The 23880-nt window shown below is 50.8% G+C and overlaps 2 protein-coding genes, 1 long non-coding RNA gene and 1 pseudogene across 9 annotated transcripts; 3 read left to right on the forward strand and 1 right to left on the reverse strand.

Moving 5' to 3' along the window:
• Positions 1-1373: 1373 nt before the first annotated feature.
• LOC103791176 (uncharacterized) lies at positions 1374-22096 on the forward strand. Of its 7 annotated transcripts, none has more exons than XM_078371913.1 (9): positions 1374-1963; positions 2119-2221; positions 7470-7551; positions 7622-7703; positions 8608-8991; positions 11837-11920; positions 13070-13192; positions 17774-17875; positions 18695-22096. In XM_078371913.1, exons 1-5 carry the CDS (start codon positions 1847-1849, stop codon positions 8638-8640), a joined length of 417 nt encoding a protein of 138 aa, XP_078228039.1. In that variant the 5' UTR covers positions 1374-1846; the 3' UTR covers positions 8641-8991; positions 11837-11920; positions 13070-13192; positions 17774-17875; positions 18695-22096. The 7 variants fall into 7 exon arrangements, with proteins under 7 accessions (XP_078228039.1, XP_078228042.1, XP_078228038.1 ...); XM_078371916.1 differs by having other exon boundaries at positions 7470-7546; XM_078371912.1 differs by having other exon boundaries at positions 7470-7546; positions 7642-7703.
• LOC100388827 (NUT family member 2G-like) lies at positions 2171-10342 on the reverse strand. Its single transcript, XM_078371911.1, has 7 exons — positions 10237-10342; positions 7745-8444; positions 6005-6133; positions 4897-5036; positions 4076-4410; positions 3523-3639; positions 2171-3194 (listed from the first exon to the last, which is right to left on the reverse strand). Exons 1-7 carry the CDS (start codon positions 10250-10252, stop codon positions 2397-2399), a joined length of 2235 nt encoding a protein of 744 aa, XP_078228037.1. The 5' UTR covers positions 10253-10342; the 3' UTR covers positions 2171-2396.
• LOC144582485 (uncharacterized) lies at positions 4596-5650 on the forward strand. Its single transcript, XR_013535221.1, has 3 exons — positions 4596-4706; positions 5020-5123; positions 5524-5650. It is a non-coding gene; the product is annotated as an uncharacterized LOC144582485 (long non-coding RNA).
• Positions 13631-15266, forward strand: LOC103791224 (COP9 signalosome complex subunit 5 pseudogene; annotated as a pseudogene).
• Positions 22097-23880: the final 1784 nt, after the last annotated feature.

The following is a 23880-nucleotide window of genomic DNA, read 5'->3' on the forward strand; positions in this document are numbered from 1 at the left end:
CAGCCTGGATAACAAGAGCGAAACTCCGTCTCAAAAAAAAAAAAAAGGAATATACACTATGTATTTGCTAACATATTGCAAATATGTTGCGCCATTGCACTCCAGCCTAACTATAGAAACATTAGAATTTACTGTTTCTAACTGTACATTTATACCCATTTTAACCAACCTCTCTTCCTCGCCCCATCCCTTCCCAGTCTCTGATACCTGTCATGGTATTCTCTGTTTCCAGGAGGTCAACTTTTTTTTGTTGTGGTTGTTGTTTTTAACTCCCACATGTCTGTGAGAATGTGTGATGTTTTTCTTTCTATGGCTGGCCTGGCTTATTTCACTTAACATAAGGACCTCCAGCTTCATCCGTGTTGCTGCAAACAACGCGCTTTCGCTTTGGTGTTTTTTTCTGGCTGAAGAGCATTCCATTTGTATATTTGCCACATTTTCCTTGCCTGCTCCTTGGTGGATACTTAGGTTGATTCCATATCTTTGCTGTTGTCAGTAGTGCTGTGATAAACATGTGAGTGTATGCTGATTTGATATACTGATTTCTTCTATGTTGGTTAAATAGCCAGTGGTGGGATTGCTGGATCCTGTAGTAGTTTTGTTTTTAGTGTTTTGAGAAATCTCCATACTGGTTTTCATCACGACGTTACTAATTTCCAGTCCCACTTCAGTGTGTAAGAGTTCCCTTTTCTCCGCATCATGTCAGCATCTGCTGTTTGTATTTTTGAGAATAGATATCCAAACTGTGGTAAGGTGGTAGGTATCTCATAGTTTTGATTTGCACTTGCCTAGAGATTACCGATGTGAGCATTTTTTAATATATCAGTTGGCTATTTGTACGTTTTTGATGTCCTTTGCCCATCTTTTAGTGAGATTATTTGTTGTTTTTAATAGTTGGTTATTTGAGCTCATTACGTGTTCTGGATTTTAGTCCTTCGTCATGAATAGTTTGCACACATCATTTCCCATTCAGCATGTTGTCTCTTTGCTCTGTCATTTATTTCCTTTGCTGTGCAGAAGTTGATTGAAAGAGATGTATTGAGCACGGTGGCTCACGCCTGTAATCCCAGCACTTTGGGAGGCTGAGGTGGGTGGATTGCCCAAGATCGGGAGTTGTGAGAACAGCCTGGCCAACGTAGTGAAACCACGTTTACAAATGATACAGAAAAATTAGCTGGGTGGGATGGTGGCCATCTCCCAGGTTCAATCAGTTCCCCTGCCTCAGCCTCCCAAGTAGCTTCGACTACAGTGGCATACCACTATGCCTGGATAATTATTTTTTTCATTTTTTTTGGTAGGAGTTTTGCTCTTGCTGCCCACTCAGGCTGGGGGGAATGGCGCCATCTTGGCTCACGACAACCTCTGCCTCCCGGGTTCAAGTGATTATCCTGCCTCAGCCTCTGGAGCAGCTGGGATTAGCCCAGCTAATTCATTTTTATTGTTATTTTTGAGGTGGAGTTTTGCCATTGTTGCCCAGGCAGGAGTACAATGGTGCTATCCCGGCTCACTGCAACATACGCCTCCTGGGATCAAATCTGTGTCTGCATCGATTCCACACAAGAGTTCAGTCATCACATGGGAAGGGAATCATAGCTGTGGGGGGCTCCATGTGGGACCCCAAGTGCCCCTGAGGCCAGTCCCTGTGGCCACAGCAAGGAGCATCTGCTTCCGCCAGTTGGGCAAGAGTCTTTCCTGTCTAGGGGCAGAAGGACTTCCCCTGCTCCCCACCCACCGTCGTATCCCAAACACACCCGTGTGGATGGATGCCTCGACGTCTCCCCTCAGCCCAGGGCCTAAGCTCTTCCTGATGAGGGTTTAGCAGGAGTGACCGCCTCTCCCCGGGTCCATGTTGCAGGCAGCTGCCTTCTCCTCAGCTCCCACGGGGCAGAACAAGACCAGCCAGCTCTCAACATCCCAGGATGTTCCAGGGATCCTGATAACTAAAGCAGTCGGGGCCTTGTGGGTGAGCGGTGGGAGGGATCAGGGTTTCCTCGGCCTCTGTCAGATCCTGGAGCGTCTGAAGGGGCAACCTACACCTGGAGGGACGAGTGGGGCTGGCCTGGCAGCTGTGGGTACCCAGTGCCTGGCATCTCCAGGTCCCTCTGCACTCCTTCACAGATCCCCTCCACTGAGCAGCACAGCCCTGAGGACAGAGGCAGCAGCCCGGAGAGCATTTCCAACAGAACTGTACTTATTGAGATTTACACAGGAGACTCCCAAGGTATTGCTCCCCTCCCTCCCACCCTTCCCTTTCCCACCCTTTCCCATCAAGCTAAGGCCCAGGAAGGTCAGCACTAGCAGAGAAGTCTTTGCTTTGAGGCATCTGATGCCCTGAGGGTCCGAGAGTTCAGTGCCCCACCCTTGGGGATTGTCACCAGAGAGCCTGCCCTGTCCTTCTACTGGCTACGATGCTGCTTTTTGTTCCTCTTAGAGAGCAAGGGGTCACCCTTTCTCTTTGGAGACTGTGAGGGGTTACCCGGCCCCCAAGCCGGGGATTGTGCCCCAGAGACTCTGAGTCCAGGCCTTAGGTGGGGCGTCTGAACAGCAGGGGATAGGCCTCTGCAGAGAGCTCCCTTCTTGGAGGTGGTGGTGGCGGAAGCGGGAGCCGGTGCTGGTGCTGGGCTGAGGCCTCTTCTCTTTGCCCTTCCGGACTGAAGAGCTCCCTGGGGTCCCCGCCCTTCTGGACTGAGAAGGCCCGAGGCAGGGACAGGGCTCTGGGACAGCTTCCAGGGCCGCAGCCTGTAGTGGGTCCCCACGACAGAAACCATGCCAGGGATCTCCCTCTCCTCCCCACTTGACCGCTTACACAGCCTGCGTGACTCCTTGACAGGAGAGGCTCCAGGGAGACCCCAGGTGTCCTGGGTCCCCACGCCTGGGCAGGTGGGTCTCTGGTCCTGGGGAGGAGAGTCTGGCCGAGCGGCCCTGAGCCTGCCAGAATCCAGCCTCTCCAAAAGCACCACCGGGTTTTTGGCCACCCCAATGCACACTCTGCCTTGTCCCTGAGGGTCCCGGGCAGCCGTCTGGGGTGGGCAGGTTTCCATGCTGACCCCTTGTTGGGGGCCAGGGACATCTCTCTCTGCTCCTCGGCCCGCTGCAGACTTGGAAGACATGGAGTCCAGCTGGGTGGTGGCATGACTAGGGGCTGCCCTCTTACGCCGTTCCTCCTCCAAGGATTGGAGGCGTTTCTCTGCTACCTGCAGGAGGAAACGGGCATTTTCTGGTGCTGCCCCACGTGTGAACAGGGCCCAGGGTGGTGGAGACCAAGGCACTTGGGCGGCAGACAGGGAAGCCTGAGGCAGCTGGGCTTCCTGTCAGAGACAGAGGGTGTGGCTCTGCCGGGCATCTTGCTGGGCCTCACTGCAGTTTGCATCCTGAGTCCCTCCCTGGCTCCTCTCCATCCTGCTCCGTCTGAACCTGCACCTCCCAACCTCAGAGCGGCCCCCCAAGAAGCCGAGCATCCCCCAGAGCCTTGGGGTAGGCAGTCAGGTGGGGCACCTGGGTTCCCCTCCCTCCCTGCTCTACCTGGGCAAGGGTGCGTCCTTCCTCCTGCTCAAGCTCCTGGCTTAGGACCAAGAAATCCATCTGTGGGTCTGGGGAAAGCAGTTCCTCCAGGAATCGGGGGTGAATGACGGCCTCCACCTGGAAACAGAAGGAAGACGGCGTGGCGTGAGGTACCCGGGCAGGGAGTAAGGTGGAGCCAAGGACACCTGGAGGAGATGCAGAAAGCAGTGAGCGCCCCGTCCCAACCCTTCTGAAGCTGTGCTATATCAGGGCAACCACCAGCTCCACACACAGACCACAGACCTGGTAGCCTACACACATGCAGACAGAGACACACAAAGGGCACACAGACACACAAACACACCCACATATGACACAGGAAAATAGACACAAGTAACATACACACTCTACACTCACACCCACACAGACACACTCACATGCACAGACCCTCAAATGGACGGCAACACACACAGCCATCTACTGCGGAGTTGCTAGGGAACAGAGCTTAATTCCAAAGACCTGCGAGTGCCACCCCCTGGAATCCTGCAGACCCCAGTGCTTGAGGCCAGCCCACCTTGGTGACAAAGTCTCTCTGGGAACACAGATGGTCGACACAGCTCAGGACGCCTGGGTCTAGAAGCATCCCGTCCCCTTGCTGCTCCGCTTCGCCCTCTTTCCATTGTCCCTCGAGCTCCCCCGTGGCCCCAACGGGAGTCCCCAGCAGCTCCTCCATGATGTCCACATACTCCTGCACCACTTGAGGGGGTATCTCCTCGGGGGCCTTGGTCTCCGCCGGGTGCTGGGGCCTGGGTGGTGGCAGGTGGGCCTTGGTCTCTGCTGGCTGCTGGGTCGTGTGTGGTGGCAGGCAGGCAGGCGGGGCCTTGGGGCCGGCCTTGCTGGGAAGGTCCACTGAGGCAGGGGGGAGGAGGATGGGCATGATGAGGGCTGCTCCTCCTGCCTGCATCACACAGGGGAGGGCAGGGCTCAGGGACCTGAAGTGGGTCCGAGCTGTGTCAGGACCACCTGAACCACAGCGCCCCTGGAAGAGACGCCATAGGCGGGGCACCTGTGAGACAGCATCATTTTGGAGGAAGCTTGGAGTCACTGATAGACGCTGAGTACTCTACCCGCTCATCCCTGCTTCCTGGGCAGATTGTTGAGTTTTGGAATGGCGAGGGGAGAGAGTAGCTAGGAAACGTGACCAGGTGAATACCCACTTCATGACCATGGGCAGCCCAGCACTACCCCCCCCCCCGCCCCCCGGCTCCCCTGAGCTGTCTTGTTGGAAGGAACAAATCCCTCTCTTGAAGGGAGGCATGGGGTGTGGGGACATTGGCCTCCCTTGGCCCCTCTGACCTTTGCTGTGGCTCCCGTAGGAATGTGGGAAGCCGTTACCTGGCTCCTTGACCACCTCAGGGGCTGACGGTCCCTGGGGTTCAAGGCTCGGCAGCGCTGGAGGAGGCTGGCCCTGGGGCCCCTTCATCCACTGCAATTTCTGAATCTGCATCTCCTCCTCAGCCTCAAACTCCAGGAACCTGGGGTGAAGAAGGTGCAGGCCGTGCTGAGAGGGTCCAGGCCCCCTTCCCCCAGGACCATTCAGCAGCCGATGGCAGGGATGGAAGGTGTGCCTTGGGCATGCTGTCCGGGCCCTCCCTGGGGCCCATCCGCCAGTCCCAGAAGGAACCGCTCCCAGAGTTCTGGGCTCTCCCTCCCTCACCCGGCCCCTACAGAGCCCATGGCATCCCCAGGGCTTTCTGAGTTAAGTGAGGGCTACAAGGCCCAGGAGGGCACCACGGGTTCCCCTCCTCCAGCCTTCAGCTGGCCAGGGGTGGGGTTTCTGGCAGAAGGCGTCCACGATGTTGCCCAGATGCAGGAGTCCTGAGGTTGGGACTGTGGGTCCCTGAAGGATCATGCGGGAAGATGAGGCCGGGGAGACCCCTGGTCGGGAGGAAGCAAAAGCTGGGCCCAAAAGACAGGGCCCCTTTCCCCTGAGGCTGAGGCTGCTGTCTTTGTGTCTTAAAGGAGGGGACTACGAGGAGCAAAAGCAGGCAGGCCAGAGATGGGTCTCATGGTGTCCTGGACGCAGGTCTCCCCTGACCCAGCGCAGGTGTCTCCACTCCTGGCCAGGCTGGGGTGGGTGAAAACCGACTTCTGGCCACTGCTGTCAGGAGAGTTCACCCCGCTCTGCCTATAGTTGCCAGAGCCCCTTCTCCCCATCCTCACAGCTGTCGGTGATCTCCTTTGGGCCGCTCCCTCCCTGACCCTTAGTGTCAGGGAGGCGGTGCCAGCCAGGCAGGGCGTGGCTTTTCACCAGGGCAGGATAGAGACGCCAGAGCACTGTAGGAGGGAGGAGCAGCTTCGTGAGGGCGCCAGGGGCCCAGGAGGGCCTGTGTTTGTCCACACCCTTCTCATGCTCCACGCTGAAAAGTCACCACGGCCACCGGGCCTCTGTCACCCTCTCTCACCCTGCCGTGTGGGCTCTGCGCCTGCACCCCAGACTCACTTTGCCGCCATCTGGTAGAAGATCTTGCGTTCAGAGTTGCTTGTGTGCTGCCATTCCCGCATGGCCCACCGCAGTCCCTCCTCCATGGTCATGCTGGGCTTCCGCCGGGCCAGGGATCTGAGAACCGGGCTGTAAGGCGGTGCGGTCAGTCCCAGTCCGTGAGCCCACCCTCCATCCCAAGCCCACCTGGTCCCAACACCTAGTCCCAACACCCGGTCCCTGTCCTGTTCTCCCCCACGTGGGTGGGATATGCCTCCCAAGATGAGTCATCAACACAAGCCACCGGCTGGCCTCTCCAACTGCCCCTCGAGTCCTCAGTGTTTACTGTGTTGACAAGGGAACTCGGTACTGCGGGTGGAACGTGAGTGTCCCCATCATTCCTGTGCTGAAGCCCTAAGCCCCGGTGTTTCAGTGCTTGGAGTTCATCAGGGTTAGAGCAGGTCATGAGGGTGGGTTCCCATCATGGCATCCGAGCCCCGAGAAGGACAGGAGGAGACACCAGGGCTCGCCCTCTTAGCCACAAGAGGACATAGCCAGAGGCAGCCCTCTGCATCCAGGACACCAATGTGCTGTCGCCTTGATCTGGGACTTCCGGCCTCTGGAACTGGGAGACGTGAATGTGTCCTGGTAAAGCACCCAGTCTATAGGACTTGTTTTGGTAGAGCCCGAACTGGCTGAGACAGCGCACACACAGAATGACTGGGGAGCGAGGGTTAACGTGCAGGTTCCAGGGCCCCAGGACTGAGGATTTAACCAGCTTCCTGGGGACTGTGGAGCAAGGCAGCCCCTGGGGACGCAGCCTCAGGGTCCTGGAGAGGAGCAGAAACCAGAACCAAGGCAGAGCGGCATTGAAGCCCAGTCCACGCCAAGCCTGTGAGCCCGGGGCGACTCCACTCTGAGAATCAGGGTCCCCCAGTACACCTGGACTCAGCTCCAAGGGAGAATGCAAGCAGTTCCAGGATGCAGGGCGGCAAGATATTTTGGGACACAGATGGGGCCTCCTTAACATCTACACCCGGGGCAGGGGACTTGGCTAGGGGACTGGCCAATATGTTGCCTGGTGGGTGTGCTCAAGCTCCCGTGGAGTACGGGTTTGCTCATCGCGGGGGACACAGGGTCACAGAGGCACTGCAGGATGGAGAGAGGGAGGACTGGGACTGAATCAACAAACTCTGAGATGCTGGCATTGCTGCCTCAGTCACCACAGTCCACGGCCCTGGGCTGCCGGGCTCGTGATGGTGCACTCAGAGCCATCACTGAAGCCAGTGGCTTTAGAGAGCGCTGTCCTAGATGGCCTAGTCCTGATAATGATAGTAATGGGGGGTGGGGGGTGGGCGGTAATCATAACAGTTGTCATGTGATGTGGTCACAGCACGTGCTGGGCACCGTGCTACATGTGTCATATGTGAGCTCAAGTCGTTTCTTCACCATCCTCTGAATGAAGAATCGTTGTCCCTTTTTCTAGAAGGGATCAAGGGCAAAGCTGCAGATACCTACCCAGTAAGAAAGGATTGGCTGGACTCATGGGACAGTGAGGGGCAGGTGAGGTGAGGCCCCCTGAGAGTGTGTCCTGAGCGGCAGCCAGATGAATGTTGCTAAAAGTGTGCCCTTTTGTAGCTCCACCCGTTGCCTTCCAGACCGCCCGGCAACATCCCCTGAAGAGCGTGAACTCCCGTCCCTCCGGCAGCCTCTTGTATGGGTGAGCTGCAGGATGAGCTCTGGGGCCCCGAGGACACTCACATGAAGAAACAGGAAAGCGCTTCCGTGTCCGGACTCTGGGGAAGGTGCCTCCGGGCCAGGGGCTTATAGCCCCGCCAGAGTCGGAAGTTCTCATACACGCTCTTGGGGTTGCGGGAGTCGTCCGGTTGGGCCTTGGCCTGGGAGGGAGCCTGGCTGCCCTCTCCGTGAGCCCCCTGTGGCCATGGACGAGCATTCCATGGGGCCATGATGAGGGCCAGCTGGGGAGCCGGTGGTGGTGCTGGAGGAGGAAGGCCCTGGGACCAGCCTCCCTCGCAGGCCTGGGTGCCCCCAACGATGTGGGCAGCCATAGCGGGCACCACAGGGGCAGCTGCCAGGGGTCGGGGAGGTGGACATGCGACGCCCTGACAGACGGCACCTGGAGCCTGCCAGACCAGGGGGGCCCCAGTTAGAACCAAGGTCTGTGCCCGAGGGGCGTTCACAGGCCCCACTGCTGTCATCATCTGGCCAAAGACGTTGGAAGCCCCAGTCCAGTTTGGGCCGCGGCCATCCTGTCCTGCCACCAGGGGGGTCCTGGGGAGGGCGGACAGCACCGGAGGGCCGGCTGGAGGAACCACTACAGTCACGAGGGGCGGCCCGTGGTGTGCTGGGCCGGGAGCAGGTGTGGCAAAGGACAGAGCCGTGAACACTGGCACGGAGGCGCCAGGGTTCTCAGTCACACCCGGTTCCAGCACTGGGCATGCTGTGGAGACAAAGGAAAGAGGTGAATGAGCTGGGGTCTCCAGGTCTGCCCTAGTCACTGGGGATTAGAGGGGTGTCCTTCAGCTGAGGGCGTGTGACAGGGAAACTCTGCAGCTTGCAAGTGTCCCCGAGTGTGCATCGCGTGCTCTGTTCCTTCTCCACAGGAGGGTCGCTTCACTACAGAGCCTGGCATTTAGCCAAGATTGCACCACTGCATTCTAGCCACGGTGACAGAGGAAGACTCCGTCTTGAAAAAGAAACGGTGAAAGAAAACCACTGGATGGAAATCTCTCCCAAGCCAGCACCCTGTGAACCCTGAAGATAACCCAGACGTATCACATCCAGCGTGCAAGTGATTGTTCTGGCACCATGCCCAGCAAGTGCCAAACCTGGGTCAGAGTCAGGCTGCACTTTACTCAGTGCTCAGTGGTCCTGGCTGCCAGTAGGGAAGCTCTGTTCCCAGGGAGCAGGTCTGAGAAGCAGTGGTGGAGTTCCCTGAGATACTGTCATCAGGTAGCCAGCAACAGCAGCAGCGACAGCGGCACACGGTGAGAGCACAGCCAGCAAGCGGTGAGCAGTGGGGCTGTCAGGGGAGGTGTCCAGGGATTTTCACAGCTGCTGGTCATGTTACAGTAGGTTGTTTGACAACGAGCCCATCTCTGGTTTTTTTCCTTTGAGCTCCCAGTAACTCAATAGAGTAACCAACCACAAACCAGAGGTTCTTGAGTCACAGGCCCAGTGTGGCAAAGTTGTCTGGAGCTCATCCCTGTTCACTAGGACCTCATGCAGTCTCTAGTCAAGGGGGATAGGGATCAGTCAGGACACACATCCTAATTGAATAATAACAATAATAAGAGGACCCTCTTCCTATTTGTGCGGTACTCTCCTTCCTCGACTGAAAAGGAAACCAGTCTTATAGACCCTTGCACTGAGAATCAGCAAGAGTCCACACCTGTCCCCTGTTGATGAGGTAGTAGACATGGAATAGAAGCAAATTCTTCCTCTCCAGAGTAACACAAAGTGCAGAGGACAGGCCACGAGCTAGCAGACAAGAGGAAGTGGGTCTGAAGACCTGAGTTTCCCCAAAAGGACGAACAATTCAGAACAAGCTCGGAAGCCCAGGCCATGTTGCCTGAACTTCCCCAACTGTTGCCACCCCTGTTAAAGCCAACAGTCACCTGAACTGACAGAGAAGCCTCCTCTGGGGAGGGAGCTAAGAGTCTGTGGCAGTTACAGTGGCCCCAGCCTCACCCACCCAGAGGCTGTCACCGCATGCTGTGTCACAGCCAACACACCCAACGGTTTTCTGGCTGAGACCACTTTTCCCCACTCCTTCCTGAGATCCAGAAAACTCCAGTCCAAATCCCTCTGAACACTATGGAAGGACACCTTCCAGGTGCCTGAAGACACAACACAGGGCTCACAGGCTTCCTTGTCATTCTCCCTGGGCCACCAGCACAACATGATCCCAGATCCCACCACTCCCTACAAACACACGGTGACGTGACCTGTCTGTCCCCCTCTAGAGAGAATCAGTACATCCACTTTATCCTTTCCCCTACATGGTGTATTCCCCCAGGCATCTTGGTCCACCTCCAAGAAGCCGTCCTCCCTAAGTACAGACTCGGTTCCACGGCCCTCCCCAGGTGTGGTGTCTTTGGGAACATCCAGATTTCCCTTCCTCCTCGACACTAGCCCTACCAACTGTCTTCTGGGGCTGTGTGAAATTTGAATTCTTAAGGATTTGAAACATGGCAGAGACTTGGATGATGCCCCTGTCCCTACAGACTCACCTCCATTTGAAGCCATCCCCTCAGACTATCTGACAGTTTCCACAATGCGAAGTCAAGGGCAGGACCCAGAGAGTGACCTGCCTCAACAGACTCTCCTGAGTAGTTCAGGTAGATCGGTGAAAATCTGAAAGTGAGTAGGTTTAGAACATAGGACCCCAGACATTCTGCAGAGGGGGAGGGGCAGTGCAGCAGGTACCAGTAGGGGGCGGGGGACATTCTGTGAAGGGCTCCAGCCGGTAGGCAAGAACTGAGGTTTCCTTCCAGCCGGAGGGCAGCAGCGCAGACTCTGTGCGCCTCTTTAGGCAAATTTTAAGTTGTCCCTCTGTCTCACGGTACAAAGCTTCAACCTGATGTCCGCTTCCATCCTTTGTCAGGAGACCTACTTTTGTGTCCCTGAACCCATGCTCCTTCCCACTTGGGCTCTTTCCCACTCCCGATGAATCTCAACAGGGGCTACACGTCTTACACACAATTTAGCACACTTCCTAAGAACCCTCGTGTTTGTCAGACGATTTACGTCTGGACCCTCTGCCTGCTTCAGGCAGAAACCCTTTACTAGAAAGCCTCAGTCTGGCAAAGAGTGGCTGTGCGGCCAGAAAGCCTTTCATTTTGTTTCCCAGCATATTGTGCTGGTATTAAATGATTATTTTTTTATCTTTTAAGTGATTTTAATTTAACCAAGCAATACTTTTGCATGGTTCCAAATTCAAATTGTGCACAGTGGAATAGGCAGTGACCAGTCTTTCTCCCACTTTTTTCCTCTCCACAACATTTATTTTTCCTGTAACAAACGAGTGTTCTGATTCTTTTTCATCTTTCCAGAGGTGTATCATACAAACAAAAGGATAAGGAAGCTATTTTTGTTGTCTGCAAATGCTTTCGGGTTTTTTCGGTGAAAGATATGTATATATGTATATATTTGTTTTTGAGACTGAGTTTCGCTGTTGTTACCCAGGCTGGAGTGCAATGGCGCGATCTCGGCTCGCCGCAACCTCCGCTCCTGGGTTCACGCAATTCTCCTGCCTCGGCCTCCCTAGTAGCTGGGACCACAGGTGCACATCAGCATGCCCACGTATTTTTTGTATTTTTAGTAGAGACGGCGTTTCACCTTGTTGACCAGGAGGATGGTCTCGATCTCTTGACCTCGTGATCTACCTGCCTCGGCATCCCAGAGTGCTGGGACTACAGGCTTAAGCCACCGCGCCCGGCCCAATCTAATCTCTTTCATATTCCTACCTCTTCCATTCAGAGAAGAATTGATTGATACGAAAACAGAGAGTGCGTTATCTCTGATGCAGTCTGTGATTGAACTTTGAATGAGTGATCAGAGACTGCAAAACTATTCCCATAAATGTTTGAAATTTCACTTCTATGTTACATGGCACTGACCTAAACATTTAAGTCTTTGGGGTGTTTTCTTAATATAGAGAGCTTCCAGCAATGGCCTTTTTTCTTTTCTGCAGTGAGGGTGTGAATGACTTGGTACTAGGCCAGCCTGACTAGTCTAGAGCTTGAGGTTCAAATAAACATTTAATACTCATTTTTCTGAGGTTGAGAGGACTGGCTGCTGAGTGACCTTTCCCCTCCCTTTTCCTCCTAGTATCCTTTGAAAGAAATTGTGGTTATCCATCAAGATCCAGAAGCTCTTAAAGATGTCAAGTCTTTGGAGAATTATGTCATTGAGGTAAGATGGATGACTTGTCTGTTTTGGGTACAAAGAGACTTCCCTTGAGAACATTATTTTGGTGAATAATCTTCAATAAAGTACACGTTGACTGTATAATTTATTTTTATTAATATATTCATTACCAATTTAACAATATGTGATATTTTACACTGTTTGTGGAATCAACATAAATTTGATGTAATTCTTTTAAAAATATTTCAGGATCAGTGAATTTTTTTGCCCTATCACCTGTCATCTTCATTCACATCTTTTCCCTGAAGAACTTTTCTTTTCTTTTTGGAGGCAGAGTCTCTCACTCTGTCAACCAGGCTGAAGTGTAGTGGTGCATTATCACAACCCCTGCCTCCTAGGTTTAAGCAATTCTGCTGCCTGAGCCTCCCGAATAGCTGGGATTACAGGCATGTGCCATCACACCCAGCTAATATTTTGTATTTTTAGTAGAGATTTTGTTTCATCATCATGGACAGACTAGTCTTGACCTCCTGACCTCAGGTGATCCACCCCTCTGCATCCAGCCCTCACTTGCTTTAAATTAAAGTCTTTAACCAAACGAGGAAAAGTGAACCCAGGTTGGTGGGATGAGCCCATTTCTAGCTCCAGAGATAAGCACTTGGCCAATTAGAGCTCAGCGTCTGCTGGCAACGGGGATTGGTACCAGATGGGATGTGACCCAAGCGAGGCACATGGGCCTCTTCCCAGGAGCTCTAGGTGTGCAGGGAAGGGGCTATATTTGTTTGCTGGAACAGCCATAGCAAAAGACCATAGACTGTGGCTTAGGCAGCACAGTTATTTTCTCACAGTGCTGGAGGCTGGAAGTCTCAGCTCGCCGTGCAGGCTGACAGGGTTGGTTTCCATCAGGGCCTGTCTCCTTGGTCTGCGGATGGCAGTCCTCTTCCTGCCTCTGCACGCGATCATCCCTCTCTGCGTGAGCGCTCCTGGGGTCTGTCTCACTCAAGCTGTTAAAAATCAGTGAGCAAAAATTCATTTTGCTACTTTGATTGATAATGTCAGCATGAGGAAGCAAGTTCATATAGTTCAGGTCAGGAGCACGGAGAGCACTGTTTTTAGTCCTCAAACGAATAACGTTCTAGGTAAAACAATTACCCTGTAACACACAGACGATTGATTTCCCACATCTCTTCCTAGGCTTCCTTATCCTGAGTTCTTTGGCGGAGTGAGTGGCTTAACAGTGGAACAGTTTCAGAAAATCAAGGGCTTTCCTAATGCTTTCTGAGGTTGGGGTGGAGAAGATGACGACCTCTGGAACAGGTACTTCTGTGCTGTTTTTGGGGTCTTCTAGAAATGCTACCTTAGACTGCAGACCCATGCTATCGGATAGGAATATGATGCAAACCATGTGTGTAATTTAAAATGTTCTAGTAGCTATAGTTTAAAAAGTTAAGGAAAAAAAAATGAAATTGAACAGATGTAGTGGCTCACACTTGTAATCCCAGCACTTTGGGAGGCCGAGGTGGGAGGATCATTTGGGCCTAGGAGTTTGAGGCCACATTGAGCTATGATTATTCCACTACACTCTAGCTTGGGTGACAGATTGAGACCTGTCTTAAAAATTACACACATGAACAACACAGCGGGCGGCGGCGACCACGGTGGCCCAGGAATCCCGACCGCGTAACTAGGGCACCTCCCCGATCCCGGCAGCTGGGAGACCGCAGCCCACAGGGAACTCCCGTCTCCAACCCTCATAACTCAGTCACCGCTGCCGGCCTCACGGCCGCGAGACCCCACCTCTCCACACCCGTAACTCGGGAACCTACCTCATCACGTCCAGTAGCCACGAGACCCCACTGGTGGACAAGAAACTCCCTCCCACCCCCAGACTCCAGAGCTCCTAACTCCGGCACGCCGCCGGCCTTACAGCCCCGAGATCTACACCCCGACGGAGCCCCTGCCCCCGCTCCGCCGAATGCAGCCCCGGACCCCCTTCCTCACTCTACACCACTCCGCGGCATATCCCGCCGCTCACACTCCCCATCCGCGGCTGGCAGACTGTTACTCAGGAGAGCGGGCTCGCGACCGGGGACATGCACAGTGCTCAAGAGAGGATCGTCGCGGACCTAACAGGTGTCATGGCTGCCCCAAGAGTCTAGTTAAAAGTTTGCTCCCGTGGGGCGGAGGGTCCAAGGCCCACACCAGGAGACCTAGCGAGGTAAAGTTGTCCCTTGGTTGTGGATACCACAGCTTCTCCGTTTCCTCGGCGATGGCGGCGTCCGGGAGCGGTATGGCCCAGAAAACCTGGGAATTGGCCAACAACATGCAGGAAGCTCAGAGTATCGATGAAATCTAGCAGGAAGAAATCCTGGCGGCGAAGCCCTGGACTAAGGATCACCATTACTTTAAGTACTGCAAAATCTCAGCATTGGCTCTACTGAAGATGGTGATGCACGCCAGATCAGGAGGCAACTTAGAAGTGATGGGTCTGATGCTAGGAAAGGTGGATGGTGAAACCATGATCATTGTGGACAGTTTTGCTTTGCCTGTGGAGGGCACTGAAACCCGAGTAAATGCACAGGCTGCTGCATATGAGTACATGGCCGCATATATAGAAAACGCTAAACAGGTTGGTCGCCTTGAAAATGCAATTGGGTGGTATCATAGCCACCCTGGCTATGGCTGCTGGCTTTCTGGGATTGATGTTAGTACTCAGATGCTCAATCAGCAGTTCCAGGAACCATTTGTAGCAGTGGTGATTGATCCAACAAGAACGATATCTGCAGGGAAAGTGAATCTTGGCGCCTTTAGGACATACCCAAAGGGCTACAAACCTCCTGATGAAGGACCTTCTGAGTACCAGACTATCCCACTTAATAAAATAGAAGACTTTGGTGTACACTGCAAACAATATTATGCCTTAGAGGTCTCATATTTCAAATCCTCTTTGGATCGAAAATTGCTCGAGCTGTTGTTGAATAAATACTGGGTGAATACATTGAGTTCCTCTAGCTTGCTTACTAATGCAGACTATACCACTGGTCAGGTATTTGATTTGTCTGAAAAGTTAGAGCAGTCAGAAGCCCAGCTGGGACGAGGGAGTTTCATGTTGGGTTTAGAAACGCATGACCGAAAATCAGAAGACAAACTTGCCAAAGCTACGAGAGACAGCTGTAAAACTACCATAGAAGCTATCCATGGATTGATGTCTCAGGTTATTAAGGATAAACTGTTTAATCAAATTAACATCTCTTAAATGGTCTCTGAGAAGTATTTTTGCCTGAGAGACAGTATGAGAAAACCATTCAAGTAACACTTTAAAAGCAGTTACCCAAAATCTGATTAGAAGTATAAGGTGCTCCGAATTGTCCTAAATATTAACATCCTGTAATAAAACTCTTTAAAATGAAAAAAAAAAAAAAAAAAATTACACACATACAAATTACAAGTTTTTTTAAAAAAATCTTAATTTAGCCGGGTGCAGTGGCTCAAGCTTGTAATCATAGCACTTTGGGAGGCTGAAGTGGGTGGATCATGAGGTCAAGAGATCGAGACCATTCTGGTCAACAAGGTGAAACCCCATCTCTACTAAAAATACAAAAAATTAGATGGGCACGGTGGCATGTGCTTGTAATCCCAGGTACTCAGGAGGCTGAGGCAGGAGAATTGGCTGAACCCAGGAGGTGGAGGTTGCCGTGAGCGGAGATCGTGCCGTTGCACTCTAGCCTGGGTAAGAAGAGCAAAACTCCATCTCAAAAAACACAAGAAAGAAAGAAAGAAATCTTAATTTAAAAATATCTTAATATCTGAAAAAACAAGCTGTATATCCCACCAAAGCAGCTATTTTCTTTTTTCTTTCTTGACATGGGAAAATAAACTTGCAATATAATTTAGAAGTTTTTTGTTTTTGTTTTTGTTTTGTGTTTTGAGATGGAGTTTCACTCTTGTTACCCAGGCTGGAGTGCAATGGCACGATCTCGGCTCACTGCAACCTCCGCCTCCTGGGTTCAGGCAATTCTCCTGCCTCAGCCTCCTGAGTAGCTGTGATTACAGGCACAAGCCATCATGCCCAGCTAATTTTTTGTATTTTTGGTAGAGACGGGGTTTCACCATGTTGACCAGGATGGTCTCGATCTCTTGACCTCGTGATTCACCCACCTCGGCTTCCCAAAGTGCTGGGATTACAGTTTTGAGCCATGCGCCCGGCCGCAAATAAGGTTATTAAAGAATATTATAACTAAGCGGCCCTCCTGCCACAAGGTTCTAACAAAACTTTCCACTTTACAAACATTCTGTGTACTAAATGCCCACTTCATTCGAACCACTCCAAATTGAAGAGTAGAATATGAGTGATATGTCTACATAGATTTAGCTGTGCCATCACATGAGGCTTGTATTGTACAAATTTGTGTGAACAATCATGTGTGCGAGTGGAATAAAATAATATATATATATATATATATATATATATATATATATATATATTTTTTTTTTTTTTTTTTTTTTTTTTGAGATGGAGTTTCGCTGTTGTTACCCAGGCTGGAGTGCAATGGCGCGATCTCGGCTCACCGCAACCTCCGCCTCCTGGGTTCAGGCAATTGTCCTGCCTCGGCCTCCTGAGTAGCTGGGACTACAGGCACGCGCCACCATGCCCAGCTAATTTTTTGTATTTTTAGTAGAGACGGGGTTTTACCATGTTGACCAGGATGGTCTCGATCTCTTGACCTCGTGATCCATCTGCCTCGGCCTCCCAAAGTGCTGTTATTACAGGCTTGAGCCACCGTGCCCGGCCAAAATAATATTTTTATGATGTAAGTAAATATTAACTTAATAAGGAACAAACGCGAAAGAACTTCCACCTGGTATCTGTTTACTTTGTAGCTTGGTTTTGAAAAATATGTGTTTGTTGTTAATTACAAGTAATACTTTGCTGATAAAAAGTCAAATGATATACTGGGTACCGTGTGGCTCACACCTGTAATTTCAGCTCTTTGCAAGGCCGAGGCTTGAGGATCACTTGAGCCCAGGAATTCAAAACCAGCCTGGGCAACAGTGAGACCTTGTCTCTCCGAAAAATAAAATAAATTAGCTAGTTGTGGTGGCACATGCATGTAGTCCCAGCTACTCAGGAGGCCCAGTTGGGACGGGAGGATTACTTGAGCCTGGGAGGTTGAGGCTATACTGCACCATGATGGCCCTACTGCACTCCAGCCTGGGCAGCACACAATGGACCCTTGTCTCTTAAAAAAAAAAAATTCAGATGATACAAGTGTCTAAGGGTTAATCCCCAATTTGATTCTATTTTATTTCCAAGAAGTAGCCATTTCTTTCTGTACTTTTTTTCTTTTCCTTTTTTTTTTTTTTTTTTGAGTTGGATTTTTTTTTTTTTTTTTGTCGCCCAGGCTCAATCTTGTGGTGGCGAAATCTTGACTCACTGCAACCTTCACCGCCCGGGTTCCAGTGATTCTCCTGTCTCAGCCTCCTGAGTAGCTGGGATTACAGGCCTGTGCCACCATGCCCGGCTAATTGTATTTGTAGTAGAGATGGGGTTTCACCATGTTGACCAGGCTGATCTCGAACTCCTGACCTCAAGTGATCCACCCGCCTCAGCCTTCCAAAGTGCTGGGATTACAGTCATCAGCCACTGAGACCAGCCTGTTTTTTCTGTTCACATGAAAACTTTAAGTCAGTTAAAGTTGAGTTTTAACTCAGTTTGTTTTCTTTTTCTTTTCTCCCCCTACCCTTAACTTCAAGTGACACAGTGAGTCATTTGAGTGAGCAAGAAAGCTTTTGCCGTTTGTGATTTCCAGGGTAAGCTTGTAACGTGGCTTGTAGGCTTTGGTCACTCCTGGACTATTACCATTGTATCTAAAAGCCCGTTGTCTTGGTCTTGGACAGAGTCCAGAATGCAGGCTATTCTCTGAGCCGGCCAGAGGGTGACACAGGAAAGTCCAAGTCCATTTCTCATCACCATCGAGGAAGAGTCCAGTTTCTTGGAAGGTCAGTGCAATTTATTTATGTCTCTTGAAAATAGCCCCTATACTTTCATGTCCAGATGTCTTAGAGCATATTACAACCTCTCCTCCTCTTCCCCTTTCCAGGGCCCTGTTCTGACAGCTGTTTGACAGTGCTTGCATGTATTTTAACTCTGAGTCAGACCAGTAGGGGGATCAGACCATTGGTGAAAATGTCAACAGTAAGATTATTTTAAGGAAATCACTCATTCTATGTCTTCAGCATTGTGGTCTCCTCAGTACCCTTTGGAGAGTTTTAAAAGAAACAGCTAGGATGAAAGTCCCTGAGGTGACAGAGCAGCTGGCCCCTTTCTGCAGGCTCCCATTCTGAACGGGTGTTCTGAGCTTCTGTTTGTGTGGTTGCAGTTGCTACGTTATCTTTTTGTTTTTGGTCTTTTGTAAATTGTGGGAAAGACTGTGCTCCAGACAACCAATTCTAATTGCTTAAATTCTGTTTTCGTGGGAGTAAAATGGCACTAAATACAGAGTATGAACTTTCTCATCTGTTGTATTTTTAATGTTTTCCCTTCCACTTCCCCAGTCTCTGACCTTGGCCAAGTTACCTAACATGATTAAGCGTTTTCTCATTTGCTAGCAGGGGCTGGGTGGGCATTAAATGAAATAAGTAAAGCACCTGGCATGAAACACAGGAGGTGATTCTAATAACTGCACTCAGCCTGGCATAGCAGAGTGGCCGTGCGCCTGCCTTAATGCTACGCAAGGGCTGCCGTTGGCTGCACTGTCTGACTGCAGAGATGTGGATTTTCACTCAGAGCCATCTCGTCTCTGTTCCGGCCCTTAACAGGTACGCTCTGCTAAGGAAGTCAAAAGAACGGCAAGGGGCTGGATGTCCTCAAGAACCTGAACTACTTAAACATCACATACGTCGCCTTGTATAAAAGCATAAGTGTCAACCTGACACCCGAGCTGGCTCAGGTGAACGAGTACTGAGAGGAGAGAATGTACGTTTGCTTTACCCACCGCCACCAAGAAAGCAGTCTGATGAGATTTTTTTTGTGCGGGCGTCTAAGCAGCAAGAGAATAGAAATACAGTGTCTCATGAAGGATCCCAGGGTTTGGGGGAAAATGTGACCACACACACACAAACGTCTTCAATGGATCAGCTGCTGGGACCGAGGGAGTGAACTTGGGGACTTCCTTCATCAGCACTGACTTTCTGTTTTCACAAGACAGAGGTCTGTCCCGCTGCTCTCTCCCCGTCTCCTACCCCACATCCTGTCTTAGCCACAGTCTCCAGAACCCGTGATGAACTGTGATCTGCCGTGGAGCCTGTCCCTACCTGTGACCTTGCAGCCTCTTGGCCTTCAGAGCAGAGGCCAACCCAGCACAGGGCAGCTGTGTTTTAGGAAGAGCAAATGAAACTTCACACCATTCTTCTATATTTCTGGTTTTGTCTTTGGTTTCATTTTTTTTAAAAAAATTACTTCTGGGTGGGGATTGAGGGTGGAGGGGAGGGTGTTTGGGAAAGATAAATAGACATAAATATATAACAATCACTTCTTGAAGAAGTATAATTGTAAATAAGCCATGTAAAATGCCTTTTTAAAATTTAATTTCTAGGTGGCTCCAGTTCAAACCTAGGGTTTATATATTAGACCATTTATTTGGTTGGCAAGTGCAGGAACTCAGTTAAAATGCAGTTGGAGGATGTCATGTCCCGAATGGCTGTCACCTTGGGAAGGGAGTGGATATAGGGCACATCACAAAAGAACAAAATAACCCGACCTTTATTGCTGGGAGCTGGCTTCTGCCCCTTTCTTTCTCCCCACGAGTCTTGTCCTTGACTTCTGCTCTGGATTCACTCTTCCCTATTGGCCACGTTGGAGGTCATCCCACTCTCCGCTAAGCGGGAGGCTGCTATTAGAGCAGGCTGCTTCCTGCCCAAAGCAGGCCCTCCAGGGCTCGCTGCACACACATCCCTGGCTCTCCAGGCTTCATGTTTCGTCCTTTGATCAGCATGTGGTTTGGGAGGGGGGTTATATGGGAACCCCTCCCCCCTTTTTTTCTCTGGAAACTTGGCCACAGTTTCTGAACAATGTGCCTACATTACCAGCTGGTTTCAGTGATTCCTCTGTTTCCCTTTTTAGTTCCTGGAAAGACTGTCAACATTAGTAACTGATACAGAGAACCAAGGAGCACTGGAGTAGGAAAGAATTCAGCCAGGGAGCCAGTGACACTTGTGTGCTGTGGGGCAGCTGGGATCCAGGAAAGACCGGATGGAAGCTTTGAAATTAGACCAACAAAGCTCCAGATGGCAAGAGCCCAGGTGCGCTGCTTACACCCGCACCTGCATTTTCAAGTCATATTCTTTTTTTTTTTTTTTTTTTTAAGTCAGGGTCTGGCTCTGTCACCTGGGCTGGAGTACATCGGCACCATCACAGCTGACTGCAGCCTCATCTCCCAGGCTCAAGCCATTTTCCTACCTCAGCCTTCCATGTAGCTGGGACTACAGGTGCACACCCCCATGCCTGGCTAATGTTTTTTATTTTTAATAGAGCTGGGGTTTCGCCATGTTGCCCCGACTCCTCTCACACTCCTAGACTCAAGCAATCCGCCCACCTTGACTTCCAAAGTGCTGGGATTACGGGCAGGTGTGAGCCATCATGCCCAGCCTTGAAGTCATATTCTAAATTGTATTTGAATTTGCGCCTCTTTGTTTTTCCCTCAAAGCCCTCAATTTGTAGTCCCTGTCCGCTTCTGCAGAAATCTGGAAAATGCCAGTTTTCCTCTTGCCCTTCTTTTCTATACAACATATTTATATATTGTGGTGAGGAGTACTTTCTGAAGAGTACTTTGTATTAATTTTAATTGCCTTGTTTGCCTTCAACTTCCTTGATTTTCACAGTTTACATGGGTGTGTTTGTGTGTGTGTGTGTGTATATACTTGTGGGTTAGGGCTTTTGTGCCTCATGTGTTGGTTCTGTGAACATATGATCCCCGCAAACTGTGGGAGTGATTGGCCAGGCCTTGTTTTCATGTTTGTGTTTTCTTTTGAAGAATACAGTGGTATTGGAAAATAAATTGCATTGCAAAGCTCTTATCGGCTCATATGAGAGAGCAGGCTCCTGCCCTTGAAAATGCTGGTTAGCTATAGCCTATGTATTTTTAAGCTTTTAAGCATTTCATGCTTTAAAATACCTTCACAAGGGAACGTTACACCCAGAGGTTCATTTGGTTTTCCTTTGTTTTAGGGTGCATATAGCAGTAAAGGACCCCCGACCACATTTCGCCCTCCATCGTGCAACCCCGCCCCCACCAGGCCTTTGTCCCTGCCTCAGCTTTTCTCCCCTTCTCATTCTCCTATCCCTTTTCCTCACTGAAGGCTGTGAGTTGCTTTCATTGTGACAACACTGTGATGTCATTTGGAAGGATTTGCCAGTACAGACTGATTCTGAGTTACAGGCGGCAGTGTTGTTTGAAGCTCTACGTTACTATAATTACTGTCAAGTACACACTGTTGGCAAAAGATTAACAGCAGACTTTTAAAATACTGATTTGAGAACAAAAGGGAAGGGTCTCTTTTCACTGCTTAAAGTGGGGTCACATGGACACCCTTGCAGTCATAAGTCCGTCTGATGAGTGTGGAATCTCTGAATGTAACTGTCATGCTAATTCCAGATCTTGAATACTATATGGGATATGTTACAGTTCAAAATGTACAGCCAGGCCCCTGTGCTGTTAATAGCGTGGAATTGTCATTAAAAAAAACAGGAACCAAATGTGACCTTGTGCACATGTTGACAGCTGAAATTCTTATGGCCCCTTAAATTAATCTTGTCTTTGATTGCTGTGTGCCGGGAAAGGTGTCCCTGTTGATGCTGTTTTTGGGGGAAAGGGGGTACTTGCAAGAATACTCAGTTTGAAATAATAGGTCCTGTTGTCAGAGATCCTCTACCACAGACATGAATAGTTGAGCAGCAGCCACAAGGATTGATTGTATCCACCACATTGACAATAGCATTGAGCATAGCTAGCTTATTTTCATGACTACGTGTTTTTGAGCTCGCTCTTATGTTTTAAGAGGTGCCAGGGGTTCATTTTTGCACTGAAATCTAAAGATGTTTTAAAAAAAGTTTCACAGAAAATAGTCCTTTCTCATTACATTATTTACTCATGTGTTTGTACATTTTTGTATTTTAATTTATGAATGATTTTTTCAGTAAAAACTACATACTCAAGAACCAAACTTTGGTGGTGGTTTCTCTGTCTAGGACAGGTGGGCTCCTTGGGTGGGGTCTTTCCTTTTTCCTTTCCTTTCCTACAGGAGTTCAACTTCAGGCAGCTCAGCTGAGCTCTGGATCTTGCTGGGGTAAATAATGCCCGACCCGTGTTGCAGGTGGGAGGGCTGAGTGAACAGCTACACGGTGTGACAGAAGCACTGCTCCCAGGGTGCTGCCAGGGAACGCCCACACAGGTTTTCTTTCAGGAATCACCCAGGTGGTACCAATAAGACACTTGGGGAAGGGGACTTGGGGGTAAAGGGGATGGTGAGGGTTGATGGAGTTTGATTCCAGAAGGTTCTCTGGGATCAGTCTAGGGTTTATCTGCCTGATTCTGCTCAGAGATTGTTATGACTTCTGTGTTGAATGTTTGCCACTCACAGTATTAATAGTGTCAGATGCTGCGGACACAATAATAGAGAAAATAAGGATGGGTGGCCTCGTTAAGCTCATGGTTCACTGGCCGTTATGACTAAAATTGTATCCTCAGTACATGCTCCAGAAGAGGAAGCTGTGGGTGATGAGTGCATGGAAGGGCAGGCATCCGGTGGGAATGTAGGGAAGGTGGGAGCGGGTGAGCTAGGGGAGACAAAGAACATGGGTGCACAGCTGCAGGGCAGGGAGGAAGCCAGTGTGGCTGGAGTGGAGGGCAGGGCTTCACAGGGACGGCCAGGCTGGGGAGATGGGCCTGGGCCTTGCAGTGCAGGGCTTTGCAGGCCAGGGTGAGGAGTTTGCATTTCATCCTTAGAGCAATGGATTGGAGAGTTTTCAGCAGGTAGGGCTGTGTGATGCGATTCAGATTCCATAGCAACTGTGAGAGACATCTCTGGCTGCAGGGAGAATGGGCGGTGATACAGAAGAAGGGGCGGTGGGTTGGGTGCAGGGATGATGGAGGAGGGGAGACTGGGAGATGCTGAGGTCATGCCCCCAGGACCTGCCAGTGGTGATTGGCATGGAGGACTCCACCTAAGCTGCTGGCTTCCCACTTGCACTGATGACAGGGCCATTCCCTGAGACTGGGTCACTGGAGTCAGACCAGATTGGTGGGGCAGATAAGAGAACAGTTGTGACTGCTGAGCTCTGGGAGTTTTGAGACAACTTGGCAGAGATGGCAGGATGGGGGCCATGGGTGGACTGGGGAATCTCTGGGTTGAGGAGGTTAGTGAGAACCCAGCAGTGGATGAGACAGCACCATTGCACTCCAGTCTGGGTAACAAGAGCGAAACTCCGTTTCAAAAGTAAATAAATAAATGAGATGGGAAACCAAACACTGCCTTTGAAGTGTGAGGCTGTGCCATGCTCCTTCACGGAGGAGGGGCCGCTGGGTCTGACCAGGTCTGCCAGTGCCCTCACCAGCTGGCAGATGTTAACTGGAGAACGGTACCAGAAAGGCTGCAGGTTGGCCATGGCACAATTGCTGACCTGCAGCAGTCCTGAGGGTGAGTAGTGGGCCCTCCACAAGCACTGGAGTTTTGTCTAAGTGAGCCCTCTTGCTTTTCGGAGATGCTACTACTACCAGCCAGTGAGCAGACTAGGACACCTCTAGACAGGAAATTTATCTAAAAATTGGAGGACCACCTGAGGTGCCCAAGTGACGATGGGCCCGGGCTGCTGTGCACACGGTCGGGAGGCATTTGGGGCAGTTAGACTCCCCAGTGCATAGGTTTTCTAGCACAAATGGAATGTGGTATTCGATGTCCCTAGGGAGACAAAGGGCAGGTTTTTAAACTGGGTCTTTCCAAGCTTCCAA

This window comes from Callithrix jacchus, chromosome 5 (genome assembly GCF_049354715.1).
Source record: "Callithrix jacchus isolate 240 chromosome 5, calJac240_pri, whole genome shotgun sequence".
In the NCBI taxonomy this organism is placed as follows: Eukaryota; Metazoa; Chordata; class Mammalia; order Primates; family Cebidae; genus Callithrix; species Callithrix jacchus.

What these genes read in the sequence shown, in the direction of transcription:
- LOC103791176 (XM_078371913.1), top strand. Translation starts at nt 1,847, where the DNA reads ATGTTGCAGGCAGCTGCCTTCTCCTCAGCTCCCACGGGGCAGAACAAG. An exon ending in TTACACAGGAGACTCCCAAG is followed by an intron (nt 2,222 to 7,469) that starts GTATTGCTCCCC and finishes CCCTTTTTCTAG; the next exon opens with AAGGGATCAAGGGCAAAGCT. An exon ending in TCCGGCAGCCTCTTGTATGG is followed by an intron (nt 7,704 to 8,607) that starts GTGAGCTGCAGG and finishes CCTTCTCCACAG; the next exon opens with GAGGGTCGCTTCACTACAGA.
- LOC100388827 (XM_078371911.1), bottom strand. An exon ending in AGAGAGACTTTGTCACCAAG is followed by an intron (nt 3,640 to 4,075) that starts GTGGGCTGGCCT and finishes TTCTGTTTCCAG; the next exon opens with GTGGAGGCCGTCATTCACCC. An exon ending in AAGGACGCACCCTTGCCCAG is followed by an intron (nt 3,195 to 3,522) that starts GTAGAGCAGGGA and finishes TTCCTCCTGCAG; the next exon opens with GTAGCAGAGAAACGCCTCCA.